This window comes from Mesoplodon bidens, assembly GCF_964165515.1.
Source record: "Mesoplodon bidens genome assembly, chromosome: 19".
In the NCBI taxonomy this organism is placed as follows: domain Eukaryota; kingdom Metazoa; phylum Chordata; class Mammalia; order Artiodactyla; family Ziphiidae; genus Mesoplodon; species Mesoplodon bidens.
In genome coordinates, this window is record NC_138179.1 from 23,343,275 (window position 1) to 23,363,417 (window position 20,143).

Consider the following 20,143-nt stretch of genomic DNA (forward strand, 5'->3'; position numbering starts at 1 on the left):
CCCCTTCCGGCCCGGGGAGGGTCACGACCCCGGGGCGGGGGAGTGGCTGACCGTCCCGGTGGCTTCCCTTCCAGCTGGCGCAGGACGATGCGTGGCGGTGTCCCCACTGCCAGGCCCTGCAGCAGGGCGTGGTGAAGCTGAGCCTGTGGACCCTGCCCGACATCCTCATCATCCACCTCAAACGGTTCTGCCAAGTGGGCGAGAGGAGAAACAAGCTCTCCACGCTGGTGAAGTTCCCGCTCGCCGGCCTCGACATGGCTCCCCATGTGGCCCAGAGAAGCACGGGCCCCAAGGCTTCCCCGGACCCCTGGCCTCCTTCCTGGAAGCAGCCGGCCTGCCTGCCCACCAGCTACCCACCAGACTTCCTGTACGACCTGTACGCGGTCTGCAACCACCACGGCAGTTTGCAAGGTGGGCATTACACAGGTGAGCCTGCCTCACGGCCCGTGGCTGCGGCCCGGGCCTCCAGGTGCCCGGGGAAGGGGCACCCCTGGGATGCTGAGCTCGCTCGGGCACTCGGCACCAGCTGACCCCTGACCTGGCGCACACCGGGCACCTGCCGTGGGTGGGGTGGTGGCGTCTGGTCCAAGCGTCGAGCGGAGTTCCGTGGGGGGTTGGAATAGAAAATTAGTTATAGCCCGAGTTTTTGACTGTGTCGGATACCAGAGGGTAGCTGTTGGAACCCAGAGAGTGCCATTTATCCACGTCTGTGATTCAACACAGGGACTTCTACTTATCAGATTTGGTTTTTTGTTTTTTGTTTTTGTTTTTTTCCGGTACGCGGGCCTCTCACTGCCGCGGCCTCTCCCGTTGCGGAGCCACAGGCTCCGGACGCGCAGGCTCAGCGGCCATGGCTCACGGGCCCAGCCGCCCCGCGGCACGCGGGATCCTCTCAGACCGGGGCACGAACCCGTGTCCCCTGCATCGGCAGGCGGACCCTCAACCACTGCGCCACCAGGGAAGCCCCAGATTTGGTATTTTTTATTTCTACGGGGTACCTTTAATTGTTAACGCCTCGGAGGAACTTGGAGAAAATGAAGGCTGGAAGGACAGAAACAAAGAGCTTGGCAGCTCGTTCAGTTGTTCATAATCGTGTACCTTGGTCTCTTCTACAATAATATAAAGTAAATCATTTTTGAAAAAATGCTTGAAAATATTTCATTTTTTTGAAAAATGCTCTATTCCTAGTGTACTAATGAACCTGCAATTTGGAAAGCACCAGACTGTATAAAAATCCAGGATCATCACTCATTCATTCATTGAGCAAATATTTATGAAGCCCCATTCTATGCCAAACCCTGGGCTGGGTGCTGGAGTCTCAGTGGTGAACAAGACAGATAGGAGTCCTGCCCTCATGGGACTAATTTCAGACACAGAAAATAAAAAGGTGCTTGTCCCTTTAGTACTTTCCCTACTTGGTATCATGAAAAGGTGATTGGTTGATGTGTCTGAGATACAGATAAGGCCTCCCTGAGGATGTTACCTTTAGGTCAAGAGCTGAAGGCTGAGGTGGAACTAGCTGTGTGAATAACGGGAGGTAAACATGGGCAGAGCTACTAGCCTGTGTGAAGGCCCTGAGGTGGAGTTTGCGTGTTTAAGAATTGATGAAAGCCTGCTGTGGCTGAAGGGGAAAGTGACATAAGATGGGGCTGGGTCCGAAGGCCCTGTGGGCCACGGACAAGAGTTTGCACTTTTTTCAGAGGGTGATGGGAAGCCATTAAAAGGTTTTAGGCAAGAGGCATAAAGACATAATCTAGTTCACAAACTGAGGTCTTAGCTCGAGCAGAGAATTGGGTAGAGCAAGAGTGGAAGTGGGAATTCCAGTTAGGAGGAAGTTTCTGGGGCTCAAGTGAGAGATGGTGTTGGCTGGGACTTGGGTGATGACAGGGTATTCAAGACATATTTTGGAAAGAGGATCAGTGAGACTGGCTTTTGGACTCAGCGTGGGGTGGAAGAGAAAAGGAGGGGCAGAGACAAACTTCTCCGTGCCTGCCTTGGGCTGGTGCAGGAGCCAGCAAAGTGTGGCTTGTGGGCCACATCCAGTCTGGCACCCGTATCTGTACAGCCCATGAGTTAAAAATGGTTTTTACATTTTAAAAAGTGGTTTAAAAAAACCCAACCAAAACAACAAGAATACATGGCAGAGACCGTATGTGGCCATCAGGGACCTGCAGAGCCTAAAACATTGTGTGTTTGGCCCATTACAGAAAAAGGTTGGCTGACTTCCGAATTATGGTTATGGAATAGTTATGGAGCCATTTACTGAGGTGTGGAGGGAAAGGAGAGGACTTTTTCTCGTACTTGTTTAGAAGGTGGTGAGAATCTTTTCTTAAATGTTTGACTGCAGTTCTTAGGTAGGAAAGAAGTGTACCATAATCCCAACTGCATATTTTTCCTTGCGTACTGAATCAGAGACATGCATTTTCAAGGTCCTCAAAAGAACGGGGGTGAACACTGGCCTTATTGCCTGGGACTCCCATAAATATTATAAATCGGGACTCCCTCTTAGTGGAGATTTTGCCTGAACAAGCTCTACAACGTAAGGATTCAGCTTGGGTGGTAACAGCTCACTCGATCAGTGAGCATCTGGGTGTGTAACTGGTGATCCTTGCTGATTCTGCCCCATTCATTTCTGGCTAAAAATGGTCCAGTGTTTCTCATTCTATTACAAACGTCCGTTTTTCAGCCATGCCAGTGGGAAATGTCTTCCTGCCTTGGGGGGCTCCAATAATGGGGACTTGGGGTTTGGACCTTCGCAGCCTACTGCCGGAACTCTCTGGATGGCCAGTGGTACAGTTATGACGACAGCACGGTGGAACCGCTTCTAGAAGATGAGGTCAGTACGCGAGGGGCTTACATCCTGTTTTACCAGAAGAGAAACAGCATCCCTCCCTGGTCAGCCAGCAGCTCCATGAGAGGTAGGTTTTGCTGGTCCTTACAGGAGAGGGGAGGATTGGGAATGGGGAGGATGCTCTATCAAACATCGAGGACCGGGAGAGGTCGGCAAGGATCTGAAAGAGGAAGCTTTGCTGCTACAGAGCGTGTAGAGCCCTACAGACTAGTGTCCCATTTGCAAGGACGTGGGAGGGACATACTGAAATGCAAGAAAGGGAAAAGGAATAAGATTTTGTATCTGTGGCAGGTGGCTCTTGGGAGCATGGGATTCCATATTTCCACTCTCACCCATATCGAGCCAGATCTTAATTAAGCTTGTGTAGTATAACCCTGCATTAGTCCCGGTAGAAAGGGAAGAGCAGTTATAAGGGATGAGGGGCCTTAATAGGAAATAGCTACTTAACCACACCCCAGAGATACGTTTATCAGACAACCTCACACTTGCTTGGCAGTCTGGAGATGGAAAAGAAGGGTCAAAACGGACCTTTCGGTATGACAGATTTCACTCTGCAAACTAGCCATCCTTACTTTGGAGCGAAAGAACATTTTTAAAAAAATGACTCAGATCTTCTGCGCCCAGATTGTTGGAAAATGGCCAAGTAAGACCAAGATGCCCCAGCAGGTCTAAACCCACCGTAATGCAAAGTCTGCCTTCTTTTCACAGAAGGTAGAGGTGGCGAGAGTGAAAAACATGCCACATTTAGAAAACTGGACTTGGCGACCAGTAATTTCACGAAAAGCCTTTCAGTTCTCATCAACGCTCTGTCCTTTCTGTGCCCGAGTGCCTTTCTCTAAATGTGTAGGCTTGGTCTCATGGTTCGTCAGTTATAGGTTCTCCTCCAGAGATTCAGTCTCGTTTCTGTAATTCTACTCTGGTTCTGTAGCTCCGGGGTCGGGGATGGGAATCGGGCCGTGAGAGGTGCCCGGGGGTCCCCGAAGGTTGGAGTTAGGTCCAGCCTTCCCTCTCTGTGCTCCTTCTGCAGGTTCCACCAGTTCCTCCCTGTCCGATCACTGGCTCCTCCGGCTTGGAAGCAGTGATGGTAGCAGGAGGGGCAGCCTGCTGTCCTGGAGCTCCACCCCCGGCCCTGCCCGGCCCCAGCTGCCTGGGCCCGCCTTCTGCACCAAGAGCCTCCCCAGCCAAGGAAAGGGTACGTTCGATCACGGTTAAACTTGCTGATCTTACTTTCATTTTCTGTAACGACCGTCACTCCTCAACCTTAGGAAGGCGCTGGCACTTCATGGCTCGGAGTGTATAGAGTCCCTTGGTACGAGAGGTTTATTTATTTCCCAAATCGGGGCTCTGAGGACCTGGCCCGCCCCCTGCCCACTACCCTCTGGCTGCAGGTACCTTCTTTCTGTGCTCCCTGGAGCTGACCATCTAAAGGGGCCCGACAACACGTCAACGAGTGAATGAATTTCATGACGGGATGTAAAGCAGGGATAAGGGCGACGAGGTAAATCATCAAGGGAAGAAGGTATCTAGGCCAGGGGTGGGGGAGAAGGGATGCAGAGGGCCCGTTAGGTAGGGCGGGTGGGGAAGGCCTTTCCGAGGAGGTGAGTTTGGAGCAGAGGCCTGAGTGCGAGTGAGTCGTGTAAAGTCTGGGCGTGTGCTCCGCGCTATCAGGGTGAGGTGGGAGTGAGCGTGGGATGGGGGGTAGGGGGGTGCAGGAGAGACCAGAGCTGCCGCCAGAGCACAGTGAATGAGGAGGAGAGTGATAGGAGGTAGGTGGGAGCGTGCCTTTGGCACATGGTACCAAGTTTGCATTGTATTCCAATTGCGGGGGTGGCTGGGAGCTACTGGGAAATTTGAGCAGCAAGTAATCAATCTGATATTTTTACAAAGCCTACTTTGGCTGCTGTGTGAATGCATCACAGGAGGGGTAAGAAGCCAGAAGGCCAGCTGGGAGGTCTGGCTGTGGTTTTCCAGGCGAGAGCGGGTGGTGGCTTGGGTTAGTGGGTTAGGTACGAGGTGGTCAGATTCGGGGTATATTTGAAGATAGAGCTAACAGGATTTGCTGGTTTGGGGTGTGAGGGAGAGAGGAACCAAGGAGGACTCTTTGCTTGGTGTCTACATAACTAGGTGACCAGTAATAGTACAGTTCATGAGATGGGAAGGGCTTGGTTGGCTAGGCTGCAGGGTCAATTTTAGAGGGAAATCAAACGTTTGACATGGTCATTTTGAGACTCCGGTAAGACTTCCAAATCAAGATGATAACTAAGGAGTGGAGAAAAATATTTGAGGCTCATCAGCACACGGATGGAGTTTAAAGCCACGGGGCTGGCTGAGCTCTCGTAGGGAAATTATACAGATAGAAACAAGTAAAGACCTAAGACCAGCCCTGGAGCTCTCCTACATCTAGAGGTTGAGCAAAGGCAGAGAGAACAGCAAAGAAACAGAAGGAGTGGCCTGTGAAATAGGAAGAAAACTGGGCAAACATGGGTCACAGATGCAAAAAAGGGGACTCTTTCAAGGAGGACGAAGCCAACTGTGTCACATACTGTCGAGAGGCGGAGTAGGATGAAGATGGGTACGTGACCATCGGGCTGGAAGGTCACCAGTGACTTGCCAAGGGCATCTATCATGGTTTGGAAAGAATGGAAGCTGTCAGTAACAGGTGGAAAGGAGACTGGGTTAAAGGATTGACAGTGGATATGGGTCCCATCAAAGACTGTGATTAGAGAGGCAGTACCTGCAGAGGAACGTAGGCTGACAGCAGTTTGGGGTTTTCTTTGCCAAATAAGAAATAACGGAGCATGTTAGCATTCAGATGGTCCCGACTAGAGGGAAAATGTGATGATCGTGCAGGAGGTAGAGGCAATAACTACAGAAACAAACGTTTTCATAAAAACTCGTGTGTGTCTGTCTGTCTGTGTATCTTTAGCCTCTGTGTTCCTTGCATCAGAAAGTGGCAGCACATTCTAATTACTTTTAGTTTCCCTGTTTCCTATTAGCTCCTGATTTGGTTTTTTAAATAAAAAAAATTGAATTGAAGTACCGCGTATATACAGTAAAGTGTACTGATCACGAGTGTACATCTGATGAATTATCATACAACATACCCATGTAACTATCACTGAGATTCAGCAATAGAAAGTTCTAGGTCATCTCTACCTCCCCCACCCCACCCCCATATCCTTCTCAATCTTTACTGTTTCCCTCCTTTCCAGCAGGAAGTATTATTCTGCCTTCTAACACATTGATTAGTTTTGCCTCTTTGGAAACTTTATGTAAATGTAGTCACATTCTTTTTTCTTTGACTTCTTTTGTTCAACATTATATTGGTGAGATGTATATTTGTGGTATGTATCAGTGCTTTTTTCATTTTATTCCATTTGTCAGAAACAAAAAACAAAAAAACGCAAACCAACCCAAAACAACTCAGACACATAACGTTTGTTACCGAGTCCAAGCTTGTACTGCTCACCGCATGACAGGCCAATAAATCAAGAGACATAGTGTTGGTGCAAGGAATAGCGACTTTATTTGGAAAGCCAGCAGGCCGAGAAGATGGTGGGTTCGTGCCCCAAAGAACCATCTACCCAAGGCAGAATTCAAGCTTTCCTTATACTAAAAGGGGAGGGGGTGTGGCTGGTCCTTGCTCACTTCTCGGGGCAGGAATCCTTTGTACTTGCAGCTGCCCAGGTAGGTCTGGTCACAATGTTCCTATAAACCTCCAACAAGAGAATTGTTACTTTCTGTTCTGCAACTTTTTATCTCTACACGAATGGGAAAGTGTTATACCTTTAAAGGTCAGAGCCTTGAAAATGGGCTATCAGGTATATTTCAGGCTCTAGGCAACATTCTTTTACAAAAGGTGCAGAGCCAGCATGACTGAGATAGGCAACAGAGCACAAGGGTTACAGCTAAAGAAGTAGATCCAACATGGAGTCATGTTTGTTCTCCGTTACAGGTTCTCTGCACGCAAGTTTAATTGTACATATGAGAGAGAAAAAGAGAGATTGTTGTCTGTTGACTGTTGACCATTGTCAATAAAAAAGCAAAAGCAGGCATTTGGAAAAGAAATCATGATGGGTAGGGTGGGGAGAACCACCGTATTTCCGAGGGGTTCACGGATGGGCTGGATTTGATCTCAGAGGCTGACCTGGCGAAGTTTGGCTTGATCGTCAGGGGAAGCACTTTGAGTCGTTACAGATTTCCGGATTCTTGAGTTATTTGTGGATTCTCCAAAAATCCACACAAGTTTTGTGGTGAAGACACGTGACAGAGTGTCTTTGGGAAACGTCTGCTGGTGTCCTTCTGCACCCTGATGGGATGCTCCACTTCCCTCATCAAAACCTCCCACATTGTAGGAATAGATTACATTTTGCTTATTTATTCCATTGTGGTTGGATATTGGGGTTGTTTCCGTTTGGGGCTATTACTAGTAGTACGGCTATGACCATTTCTGTTCATGCCTTTCTGTTGTACGTATGTCTGCATTTCTGTTGGCTATTTACCTGGGAGTGAAATTGCTGGGGTGTTTGTGTGTTTATTCGTCAGTTACTTATTTCTTTATACTTTAAGTTACTGTTCTATCAAAGTAGCTAACACAGTTCCTGGTGTGTCCCAGGCTCCTGTTACATATTCGGGAGGGAATAAATATGATGATAGAATTTTTTAAAATAAAATTATTTATTTATTTATTTTTGGCTGCATTGGATCTTCATTGCCACGGCCAGGCTTTCTCTAGTTGCAGCGAGCGGGGGCTACTCTTCGTGGCGGTGCGTGGGCTTCTCACTGCGGTGGCTTCTGTTGTTGCGGAGCCCGGGCTCTAGGTGCATGGGCTTCAGTAGTTGTGGCACACAGGCTTAGTAGTTGTGGCTCAAAGCCTCTAGAGCGCAGACTCAGTAGTTGTGGCGCCCGGGCTTAGTTGCTCCACGGCATGTGGGATCTTCCCAGACCAGGGCTCGAACCCATGTCCCCTGCATTGGCAGGCAGATTCTTAACCACTGCGCCACCAGGGAAGTCCCCTGATGATAGAATTTTAAAGCGGCAGGTGGTTTTAGATTGTCATGGACTCCAACCCTCTGGTTATTATGGTTTATGTGTCAAATTTTGGTGAATTATTCCTCCATGTTCAGCATTTTGGCTCCCAATATCTCACTATTAGACAGAATGCTGATTGCACCACCGCCCCCTGCAAATCACGGTGGTCTGATTTCCTTAGAATCCGCTCTGTGTTGGCGTACTATTTCATGCATTATATTCTGACTCACCCTGTCTGGGCGTTTCTTTTCCCTTCACATTTTTATGACTGCACATTTAGGGTAGTGTCTGGTGAACAAAAAAAGGCATTCCTTCCCCAGCATGTCCATCCCCCATCAGCATGAGCCACTGACAAGCTCATAAATTCATCCCAGTTCTGTCCAGGGGCGTAGGACCTTGGGCCATTTCTCAGTTCTCCCAAGAAGAAATGTGTTTCACACCCCTTAAGGAGGCAACTTCAAAAGATGGCCAACTTTTCAACAGGGTACTCGGACAGGCGTCAGGCACAGCTCCAGAAAACTCCCCAGAGAGACAGAGAGGGCTGGGATGGGAGGAGAAGTAATATTGCAGAATAACTGTCCTCCAGACCCTTGCAGGCATGTTACTTATCTACTTCATTCAGAACTCTGGGAGAGGTGAAATGTTAGCCCTTTTACCAGGGAGAAAGCTGAGCCTCGGACGTAACCAGTCACAAGCTCGCCTGGGAAGTAATCGGGCTGCAAATAGACCGGCTCCCTCTGGCTGCCAGAGTCCTGGCTCTGTGGCTCTTAGATGTAAATTCCAAATTCAAGGCTATTCCTTTCAGACACTGCCAGAGCCTCCCTTCCAAAGGGAGCATTCCCTCTTGGAGTCTGAATATAATGGTGATAGATTTGAAACCTGTTTGAGAAGCTCTGAGATGGTTGAAAATCCAGCTTTATTTTACTGTTAATACTAAGCCCAGGGCAAGATCAAAATCCAGCACATAGGCTTTCAACAATGATTGGTACTGACTCCTCTCCCCACGAGTATGTGGGAGACTTTTTTTTACTGTCAAAATGAGTAGAGGGCAGGACTGGCATTTAGTCCCCAGGGGGCAGGGATGCTAAATGTCTTGCAATGTCCAGGGATGGTACCATGTGGTACAGACCTGTCCTTCCCAAATGCCAGCAGTCCCCTGTAGAGAAACACTGATAGCTTGGCAACTTCATCCTTCTGGTAGCTCTGGTTATGGGACTTCATAATAACGAAGGCATTTTAAAACGAAAATGAACAGATCCAAGTTTTGTGGGGTATGCAACTTAAATAACTGGGGATGGGTATTGGGAGAGGCTCTATAAGAAAAAGGACAAAGAAATACCTTACTTTTGCAATTGTTGTAAAAACATGACCATGTGAAAAAATTGCTAAAGTCCTTTGCAGAGGAGGGGCCCTGGGACTAAAGCGTTTCAGTGTCAGTGTTCCTGATGGTAAATTTCCTCTATGGCTTTATTGAGCCTCAAAGGTTTTGTTTTTCTTTTTCAGTGCTTTCCAAATAGTATGTTGTTTCAGTTTCGATTTCCTCTTTGATCTAAAGGTTATCTGGGTATCAAGTATTTAAGAGTTTTTGGTCACCCTTTTATTCTTTATGTCTAATTTTATGGATTGTGATCCAAAAATGTGGTTTTCAAAAATGATTCCCTCTTTGTGATCAAGTAACTACATGATGATTATTTTGTCAGTGTTCTGTGTATACACAAAATAATGTACATTGTCTTCTGAGGAATGTGAGCTTTATTAAATTAGGTGAGTTGATTGTTGCATTCAGTTTCCCCATGTCTTTTTGTTTTTTAATTGAAGTACAGTTGATTTATAGTGTGTTAGTTTCTGGTGTACAGCAAAGTAATTCAGTTTTAAATATACATATATATATGTTCTTTTTAATATTCTTTTCCATTATTGAATATAGAATAAGATACTGAATATAGTTCCCTGTGCTATAAAGTACGACCTTGTTGTTTATTTTATATATAGTAGTTTGTATCTGCTAACTCCAAACTCCTAATTTATCCCTCCCCCACCCCCTTTCCCCTTTGGTAATCATAAGTTTGTACTCTATGTCTGTGAGTCTGTTTCTGTTTTGTAAATAAGTTCATTTGTGTCATATTTTAGATTCCACATATAAGTGATACCATATGATAGTTGTCTTTGACTTACTTCACTTAGTATGATAATCTCTAGGTTCATCCATGTTGCTGCAAATGGCATTATTTCATTCTTTTTTATGACTGAGTGGTATTCTATTGTATATATGTATCACATCTTCTTTATCCATTCATCTGTCGATGGACATTTAGGTTGTTTCCATGTCTTGACTATTGTAAATAGGGCAGCTGTGAACATAAGGGTGCATGTATCTTTTCAAATTAGCTTTTTCTCAGGGTATATGCCCAGGAGTGGAATTGCTGGATCATATGGTAGTTCCGTTTTTAGTTTTTAAAGGAACCTCCATACCGTTCTCCATAGTGGCTGCACCAATTTACATTCCCACCAACAGTGAAGGAGGGTTTCATTTTCTCCACACCCTCTCCAGCATTTATTAGCTTTTTAACGATGGCCATTCTGGCCAGCATGAGGTGATACCTCATTGTAGTTTTGATTTGCATTTCTCTGATAATTAATGATGTTGAGCATCTTTTTTTTTTTTTTTTTTTTTTTGCGGTACGTGGACCTCTCACTGTTGTGGCCTCTCCTGTTGCGGAGCACAGGCTCCAGGCGCGCAGGCTCAGCGGCCATGGCTCACGGGCCCAGCTGCTCCGCGGCATGTGGGATCTTCCCGGACCGGGGCACGAACCTGTGTCCCCTGCATCAGCAGGCGGACTCTCAACCACTGTGCCACCAGGGAAGCCCGAGATTTTTTTTAATTGAAGTAGAGTTGATTTACAATATCATGTTAGTTTCAGGTATACACAGCACAGTGATTCAGTTATATATATATATTGTTTTTTTAAAAAATAAATTTATTTATTTATTTTTGGTTGCTTTGGGTCTTCGTTGCTGCGGGTGGGTTTTCTCTAGTTGCGGTGAGCAGGGGCTACTCTTTGTTGTAGTGTGTGGGCTTCTCTTGTTGCAGAGCACGGGCTCTAGGCACAGGGGCTTCAGTAGTTGTGGCACATGGGCTCAGTAGTTGTGGCTCATGGGCTCTAGAGCGCAGGCTCAGTAGTTGTGATGCACAGGCTTAGTTGCTCCACGGCATATGGGATCTTCCCAGACCAGGGCTCGAACCTGTGTCCCCTACATTGGCAGGCGGATTCTTAACCACTGCGCCACCAGGTAAGTCCTATATATATATATATTCTTCTTTAGATTCTTTTCCTGTATAGGTTATTACAAAATATTGATACAGTTCCCTGTGCTATACAGTAGGGCCTTGTTGGTTATCTATTTGATATATAGTAGTGTATATACATTCATTTCATTAAAAAAATTTCGATCACTGATTCTTTTTTCTTATTTTTACTGATTTGATCATGTTGCTGTGTGTTCCCTTTTTTCCCCCTGGTTCAGTGGGAAGCGCTGTTCTTTTCCATCTTGTTAATTCTTACCTTATGCTTCCCTATATTTAAAATCAAAGGCATTTTCCAATTATTATATGGATACGAGAAGCCTGCTATTTCCTACGAGTCATTCTGTTTCATCACTGCCTTCTCTCTTTCCCCTAATGAGACCTTTTAATGCTTCCGTGTCATTCCCCGCAAATGAGAGCTTTGAGCTGCTTTCCCAGGTTCTCTCTGGTCTGTTTCAACAGCACCCCCTCGTCAGTCCCCAGTTCTTAGATTTTGCTGAGATGGTTTCCTCCTCTGTTCCAGACTGTAATCAGAATTACTCTTGCTGTCCCTTTCCTGTCCCAAACACACCAACTTAACTTCATGTAACACATCCTAAGACCACCTGTCCCCTGCGAGGGTGGATGGTACACGATTGCACTGGACACCGCTGTCTGTCTTCTTTTCATCACCTTCTGTCTTCAGGTCTCGGTGCTGATTTTTAGTGTTTGGTCAGAATTCTTTTCAGGTATGCGTAACATGCTCTTCCTCTGCAGAGCCAGGAATATTTTCCTTTCCCGGGGAGTGAAGGGCAGATAGACTGGTGAAGGGCTCTTGGGTTGCAGTCCTTTTCTTTCGGGCATCTGTGGATGTTTTCCCACGGTCTATGAGGCCCCAGGGTTGCAGGTGAGAAGTTCTTCTTTTTCACATGAGAGTCACTTGTTCTTTCTGGCTGGAAGCTTTTAAAATTCTGTCTTTGACCTTGGAGTTTAGAAATTCTACCAGAATTTGCCTGGGTCTGTGTTTTTTCATCAAACCTGCCTGGGACTTGTGGAGGCCTCTCCTTCTACAGATGCAGACTTTTCTTTAGGGAAATGCTGTTTTTGTTTAATTACTGTCTTGCCTACTTTTCAGATTCCTATTATTTGCCTCTTGGGTCCCCTAGATCTGTCCTCCAAGTCTCCTAGCTTTTCCCTGTGATTTCTATTGCTTTGTCATTTTGCTCTATGGCATGAAACATTGCTTTCACAATTATAAAATTTGTGAAATTTACCAAATGTCATCAATTTCAAGATCATTTCAGGCCACTGATTTGAGTCTTCACAGTGACCCTGCATGCCTTCAGTTCATTTACTGAATTTTAAAACCTGAAAGTCACATTCTTCAGTCTCCTGTTGTTCTACACTTGAATCTCCTTGACAGTTTTATTTTGTCTGTTTTTCTTTAATGGCCCAAAAGGCTCTGTTCTGATGGTTCTCTTTATTCTTTTTTTTTTTTAAACAGAGAACAGGAGTATTTATTTATTTATTTATTAAAAAAATTTTTTTGGGGGGTGCTGTGTTTGGTCTTCGTTTCTGTGCGAGGGCTTTCTCTAGTTGTGGCAAGCGGGGGCCCCTCTTCATCGCAGTGCACAGGCCTCTCACTATCGCGGCCTCTCTTGTTGCGGAGCACAGGCTCCAGACGCGCAGGCTCAGTAGTTGTGGCTCACGGGCCTAGTTGCTCCGCAGCATGTGGGATCCTCCCAGACCAGGGCTCGAACCCCTGTCCCCTGCATTAGCAGGCAGATTCTCAACCACTGCGCCACCAGGGAAGCCCCTGGTTCTGTTTATTCTTATTCTCTGACTGCCAGACCCCCTTAGGTGTGTTTTTATTTTTCTGTTTCTGCCTGTTGGGGCTTCCTTCCACCCTCTCCTGAGTGGCCGTGGTTCTTGGAATGATGGACGGGGCAGTGGCCTTGGCTCCTGAGGCAACCTTTCCCCTCGCCAGCCTTGTCCTGCCAGCTCAGTCACAGAAGTGGACCAGGCTCAGCTGTTCTGTGCAGCTTCTCCTTACTTTCTGGGGGACCCGAGAAAAGTTTGGGGGTCGGGCTTGCCCCAGGTTGCACTGTGCAACCAGAGACAGAGATGTCTCCAAATACAGGTTGGGGCTTAGACGATGAAGGCCCCTAGTTAGGGCCCTTCTCTCCCTTGGTTACAGCCCTGGAGGGCTCTTTGCTGCTCCCTCTGCCTGGAACCTGTTATCCCCAGATCTCCACGCAGCTTCCTCCCTTCTCTCAGGTCTCTCCTCACTGAGGACCCTCTATTTCTCCCTTATTCTGCCTTCTTCTTCATCCTAGCTCTTATCTCTACATCCCATGGGATCTATTTTTGCTTTTTTGTCAAGCCCAATAAGGAATAGGCACATTGTACTTTATCCACAGCTGTATCACCAGCACTGCAAACAGTCCTCGGCACCCAGTAGGCTCTCATTAAATATTTATTGAGTGCATAAGTTGGGGACACCCTTGACGGGACGAGGAAAAGTCTTGTCCTGTTGCAGGTGGGCTGAGGATGGTGAGAAGAGCCCCCACCCCCTGCTCACAGCACACATAGTGAGGACAGGTTGGTGACCGATTTCATTAGCCCAGGAGAAAAAGTCACAGAGGAGCAGATGTGGCATTTCTCAGCACAGCGTCCACCGGCTCCAGGGCCCCTGTGTGGTGGGGTCTGTGCCCCGAGGCTGCCCTGGAGCCATCTGTGTTGAGCAGGGCTCTGGGGGACCTGGGAAGCTCCTAGGGGCTTCCTGGCTTCCTGCTGGCTCCCTGGGGCTTATACAACCTCAGGAAGCACTTAACCATTCATGTCCTCAATGTGGCTTCAGATTCTAGGCCCTTGCTGGTTCTCAAGCCAGGCTGGGGGTGAGCAAGGCCACGGATTCCATGGTGGGAAAGGAAGCATAGCTCAGGGGTCTCTGAACTCCACCTCTGCCTCTAGCTGCCAGCCTCCCTGGAGGTCTGGCTCCCCAGGGGAAGGGCTTACCATCCCCACCCCCCCACCCCCCCGCCCAGAAGCAAGATACTCGGTGAACAGTAAGTGCTGCATCTGCTTGGGTGCTTTCCCATTCGTTTCTCCTCTTAGCCAAAGCTCTTGCTCCCTCTCAGATCCAACAAACAGGATGAAATAAAATCATGATGGCCAAGGTGTTTTCTCACTGCATCTTGAGAAACAGGAGCTGGGTGCTGCTGGGCACCTGTGTTTCCTGTGACATGAGCTGCTGCCCGGTGCTGGGTGCCCGGGAAGAAGGATGGAGAGTGGGTTGAGGCCGTGGCCAAGTCATCTGCCACCTGCCCGGGCTGCAGGCTGGGCCTCCCGTTTTGAAAGGCTGAACGTCACCGCTTTGTGACTCCTAATACAAAGCTCCTCTTTTTCTGCCCTTCCCAGGGCTGTGGACCAGGAACAAAACCTTCCCACATGTCTCAGCCCCCAGAACAGTTTTTTTTTTTTTTTCCTTCCAAGGTGTGGGAATTTAATGATGGAGCAACCACGTCAATCGGGACTGGAATTACAAAGTATTTGGGGTGAGATTGTGTCTCTTGATGGCTAATCTGAAGAAGTACTTTAAAGAAAAAGAAAAATACCAAAGATTATCTGTGAAAAGCCTGAAAGGCAAGATCCGCGGAACCTCAGATGCTATAGACGCCTCGTGGAATTGATGGGCTTTCCGCGCCCTCGCCTTCTTGGCACCTCTACTGGCTGACGTCTGTGCGCTTTCCCTGCTGGCGCCTTGGGGACCCCTTGTACCTGCTCCTTTGACCTCCTGAGCCCCCCGCCTGTACCTCCGAGGACCCCGGTCCCTCTCCATACAGCTCAGAGGTTGGCTTTGGTGGTTGTGGTCCTGGCTCATTTTGGAAGCTGACTTGTGCTCTGTGATGAGAGTGGAGAGGCTGGTGCCCTTGACCCAGGCTGACTGTCCTTGAGCCACGTGGGCTTCAGCAGATTTCTTTCTCAGTGGTGGCAGGCATCTCATAAATCAAGTGCCTTAATGGTACAATGGCCAATGACTTTTTAACTTTTTTTTTTCCTTTTAATTGTGTTGAAATACACATAAAAGAGAATTCCCTGGCGGTCCAGTGGTTAGCGCTCTGCTCTTTCATTGCCGAGGTTCCCGGGTTCAATCCCTGGTCGGGGAACTAAGATCCCACAAGCCAGGGGAAGAAAAAAAACAACCAAAAACACATAACAGACTTTGTTTGCCATCTTAACCATCTTTAAGTGTACAGTTCAGTTGTATGAAGTACATTCACGTTGTCGTGTGGCCTATAACCACCACCATCCCTATAACTCTTTTCATCTGTAAATCTGAAACTATGCGTGTTAAACACCAACTCCCTATTCCCTCCTTCCCCAGCCACCTTTATACTTTCTGTCTCTCTGATTTTAGCTGCTCAGAATACTTCATAGAGTGGAATCATATAGTATGTGTCTTTTTGGTGACTGGCTATTCGGGGTCCCTTGAGATTCCATATGAATTTTAGGATGGGTTTTTCTATTTCTGTCCAAAACCTCACGGCGATTTTCATAGGGATTGCATCGAATCCATAGATGGCTTTGGGTAATATTGGCATTTTAACAATATTAAATCTTCCAGTCCGCGAACACAGGATGCGTGTCCATTTATTTACGTTGTCTTTCATTTCTTTTGGCAGTGTTTTCTAGTTTTCAGTGTACAAGTCACCTCCTTGCTTAAGTTAATGCCTAAGTATTTTATTCTTTTTGATGCTATTGTAAATAGAATTTTTTTGGGTAACTGATTGACTGTGTCTAAAAAAAAAATACACGACCTGGGTATATGTCTGTTCCCTTTAGAAATGTTGAGATTTAGGAAAGACTTGAGAAGACAATCAGAAATACACAGCACCCCCATGGTTCCTTCTACACCTCCTCATTTTATTTATTTAAGCATGGAGTATTTATTTCTCCATACTTCTTTGTATGTTTTCACATGCACGCATCAGGCACATACACACACATCTACACATATACGTGTGTATATATTTTTGCAAGTTGGATTACTCTGTGTTTTTCTAGACTCTATTTCGCCCTTAGCAATATATATCAAAAACATCTTTCTAACTATATACAGATGTTGCAAAACACACAATGGAGGTATAGCTGGCAGTTCTGATAGAATTAAACACACAATACTTTTCTTTTTCTATTCTTTTCTTTTTCTCTTCTTTTCTTTTTCTTATTTTTAGCCCAAGGTAGAATATCTGAGACTTGTGCATTGGAAAAGTACAAGCACCTAATTTGACCTGAAAAAGCAGGGACTTTTGCTGAGTATTCTGTTTCATGGCCATATATAAAGATGAATGAAAATGATGTTAAATCTTAGGCTAGCTGCCTCAGAGACTGAGTTTTCTCGGGAGTCTGCACTGCCTGGCATGCAGCTACCTTCGTTGGCACTGGCTTGCCCTGTGGCTTCAAATATATAAATGGATTCCATGGAACAGTGGGTGAAAACAGTGATGCTCCTGAGGGCAGAAACCATAATGTCTTGTTCACTGCTGTGTCTCCAGCACCCAGGACAGTCCCTGATCCATCAGAGGTGCATGGTCAGTGCTTGTTAGACGGACTGGCCTTGCAGCTACTCTTATTGCAGCCGGAGGGATACTAGGGCACTGATGCTCTTGGTGTCTCTTTCAGGAGGCTTGGAGTCCAGGCCTTTGGCACGGGGTGTCCAAGGCCGCAGCATCAGCATGAAGGTGCCCACCCCTTCCCGAGCCAAGCAGGGGACCTTCAAGACCTTGCCCCTCCGGTGGTCTTTTGGCCCCAGGGAGAAACCCCTGGGTGCATCCATCGAGCTGGTAGAGTACTTGGAGTCCAGACGGAGACCTCGGTCCACGAGCCAGTCCATCGTGCCGCTGCTGACGGGCACTGCTGGTGGGGATGAGAAGTCAAACGCCACCCTCTCTGCTAAGGGTGAAGATAGTGGGCGAGCCGGCGACAGAGTGCTGGCCGAAGCGCCCTGCCCCTCGGGCCACCCCGGCCGCTGCACGGTCCCTGGCAACTCACATGGCCCGAACACAGCAAGGAAGCTCAAGGAAAACGCAAGTCAGGATATCACGCTGCCCAAACAGTCTGACCTGTCCCTCACAATGATGTCCTCAATGGACGGCGGGAAACGAGCCTGGCCGGAGGGCCAGAGGACCACAAGCTGTAAGGGAAGTGGCCTGGCGGGGAGCAGTGGCCAAACACCCTCTCCCAAGGAGGCTCCCAGCGCTGCGACGTTATCTAGAAACAGTGCAGACAGTTGCCCAAATACCTTTGGCAAGATGAGGGCTAATGTGGAGAGAAGGGGCCCCGAGACAGACAGATTCCCACAGGGAAGCCTCACCTTTCTGAGGTCTGTGTTTTGGAAGAGGGAGAGCAGGAAGAGTGACAGGGCAGAGGTGGCGAGTGGCCGGCAGAGCCCAGCTGTGGATGAGCAGGCCCGGGGCTCGTCTCCATCCCTCAGGATTCGAGAGAGCCTGGCCAGGGGCCCCGCCAGCCCCCTGGAGAGGGACATCCGGTCAGCGCCCAGCTCTCTGCGCCTCCCTCGCAAGGCCGGCAGGCTCCCGAGGGCCGCTGCCCTTGGCACATCACAGAGGAGTGTCCCCGGGGAGCAGACTTCTTTCGGCACCTTGCCAAAGGTGAAGTACCACACGCTCTCCTTAGGTCGGAAGAAAACGTTGCCCGAGTCCAGCTTCTGATGGTGTGTGTTCCAGTGACGTGTGGAGCTGGTATCCTTGTGACTCTGCGCTGAGCACCTGTAGGCAGCCTGTGTTGAGAGTGGGATTTGGGGAAGACAGTTGTCTTGTGACCCCTGAAAATAAAAATTTTTTGGTCTCCGCATCTAGATTTCCAACACCTAATTCCAAAAATACCTTATTGGCTGCTTTTATGCCACCAGAACCACAAGAGGGCGTTGGTGGGTCAGCATAACCATTTTGAGGCAAGAACTGCTGTTTTGTTTAAATTTCAGGGCCTGAGTACTTACTACTAAGGAGTGATTGGTTGTGGGCAAAACATAGAGCATAACTCCGTGAGGAAGCCTCGTTAATAAGAATCTTCAGTATCAAATCAAATACTGTTATTGGTTTCTCCTATTTAAACTTTTTTTTGGGGGGGGGTGGGAAATAGCGGACTTAACAGGAAAATCTTCTTTTCCTCTTGATTCTTCTCTGGGATAAAGCATTAAGGATGCCAAAAAAAAAAAAGTGATAGTGACACTAAAGCAGGATTCTAGGGTAATGAGGTGGGAGAGAAATGGTTGAGATTTTAGGAGAGTATTTAATATATAACAAAATAATTGTATTAAAAGTTTGTCAAGGTATTTAAAAAAGATAACTATTTTGATACTGGGAAAAAAGGAAGTTCTTTTTTAAAAAAATTAACTATGAGATCTATGTACAATTTTAATAAAAGCTCATCTGTGAAACATGCAAATGCTGTCTGAATTATTCAAGTTAGACAAATGATCTTGTTTCTGCTGCATAAACTTAGCTCATTGCTTTTTTTTTTTTTTACCGTTTAACCATTTTTTAACATTGAAGTATAGTTGATTTACAATGTCATGTTAGTTTCAGGTGTACAGCACAATGATTCAGTTATACAGATAGATAGATGATAGATAGATGGATAGGTATATTCTTTTTCAGATTCTTTCCCCTTATAGGTTACCACAAAATACTGAGTATAGTTCCCTGTATATACAGTAGGTCCTTGTTTGTTATCTAAACTTGTTGCTGTTGATATCAGAAAGCCATTGATTGAGTTGTCTCTGAAAATTTTGAGTACTTTTAATTAAAATGATTTGCTGTTCTCTAAGGAAACAGAAGTCTCCCCAGGTCTCTCTCTGGAGGGCATGTACTTTCAAGGACTAGAGAGTCTGAGCCTGTCTCAACGGACTCTCACTTTGTTACCGACTAGGGTCCTTGGACTCCTTAATCAATAGAAATTGATGAGAGGCCAGAGGAGGAATTCAGGCAAGGCTTTACTGGGACTCGTGCAGCAGCAGGAAGGAGCGAAAACAAGCAACAGGTGCCCTTGCTCACTCTCCGAGGAGGGTGGGCTGCTCCCTTAAATGGGGGAGGCTGGGGGCGGATCAGTGGGTCAGGCCGGAGCAGTGGCTCAGGTGGTCTGCCTACGCCCTTGGTGGTGCCGTGTGCAGGGATCATGTGCAGGACCCTGCTTTTCCTCCCCGCCCCTCAGAAGTGGCAGTTGGGTTTTGACCTTTTTGTATCTTCTTGTTCATAATTTGCCCCAGCTGCGCCTGCGTGCAGGTATTTTTAGTCTCTTATAGTTTCTTTGTATTCTGTTGCTGGAGGAGACGTTTGTCCAGGTGCAAGCCCTGCAGTAGAGGGTCCCGGGTCCCAGCCTGTCTCAGGTTGACTGTCCTCTGTTTCCTAGAGCTTTGCACACTTTTCAATAGCTCTTCTAACAAATATCCCCTCACTTCTTACAGGGAAGCTGCTAAGGCTGATCCCAGTCCTGGGGCTCGATAGGTGAGGTTACTGGTGAGTCTGTAGTTCAACAGTCCATTTTCTAGGAAGACTTCCTTTCTGATAGGAACCATTTGTTTAAGACACCCGACTCCAAAAATTAAGTTTTTCCTCATATGCACGGCACGACTCATTGGTGTGTCTCTGCTACTGTTCTTTTCTTAAGAAGGAAGAATGAGGTTCTTTTTTATTCCCCATGAAAAAGGCTACATAATTTTGAGCAACAGTTCCAAGATAGAAGGAACCGAGATGACAGAAGGAGAAAGCAGGGGGACCTGCCACCTGATCCCAGAGGGCAATGTGTGTATCAGTAGACCCACATGCTTGCATTTCAAAAGAAGTCCGTGTTTTCTTCAAGTCTTAACTGATGCTGGGGAGGATGTAGCTGTCCGTGCCCTCTTGGGTGATGGGAGTCTAGGAGTCCTCCTGCTGTATCCGGTTCTTTTTCCTCTGTTG

The 20,143-nt window shown here is 47.2% G+C and overlaps 1 protein-coding gene across 2 annotated transcripts in view; it reads left to right on the top strand.

Annotated features, from left to right (window-relative positions):
- USP43 (ubiquitin specific peptidase 43) overlaps positions 1-18,705 on the top strand; it is a 55,500-nt gene extending 36,795 nt beyond the window's left edge. The window contains exons 12-15 of one of the 2 annotated variants that reach the window (XM_081220592.1): positions 75-426; positions 2,760-2,918; positions 3,879-4,043; positions 16,851-18,705. In XM_081220592.1, coding sequence (XP_081076718.1) covers positions 75-426; positions 2,760-2,918; positions 3,879-4,043; positions 16,851-17,896 — 1,722 coding nt within the window. In that variant the 3' untranslated portion in view covers positions 17,897-18,705. The remainder of the gene's footprint in view (positions 1-74; positions 427-2,759; positions 2,919-3,878; positions 4,044-16,850) is intronic. The other variant, XM_081220593.1, reaches the window with a different exon arrangement.
- The last annotated feature ends 1,438 nt before the right edge of the window (positions 18,706-20,143 follow it).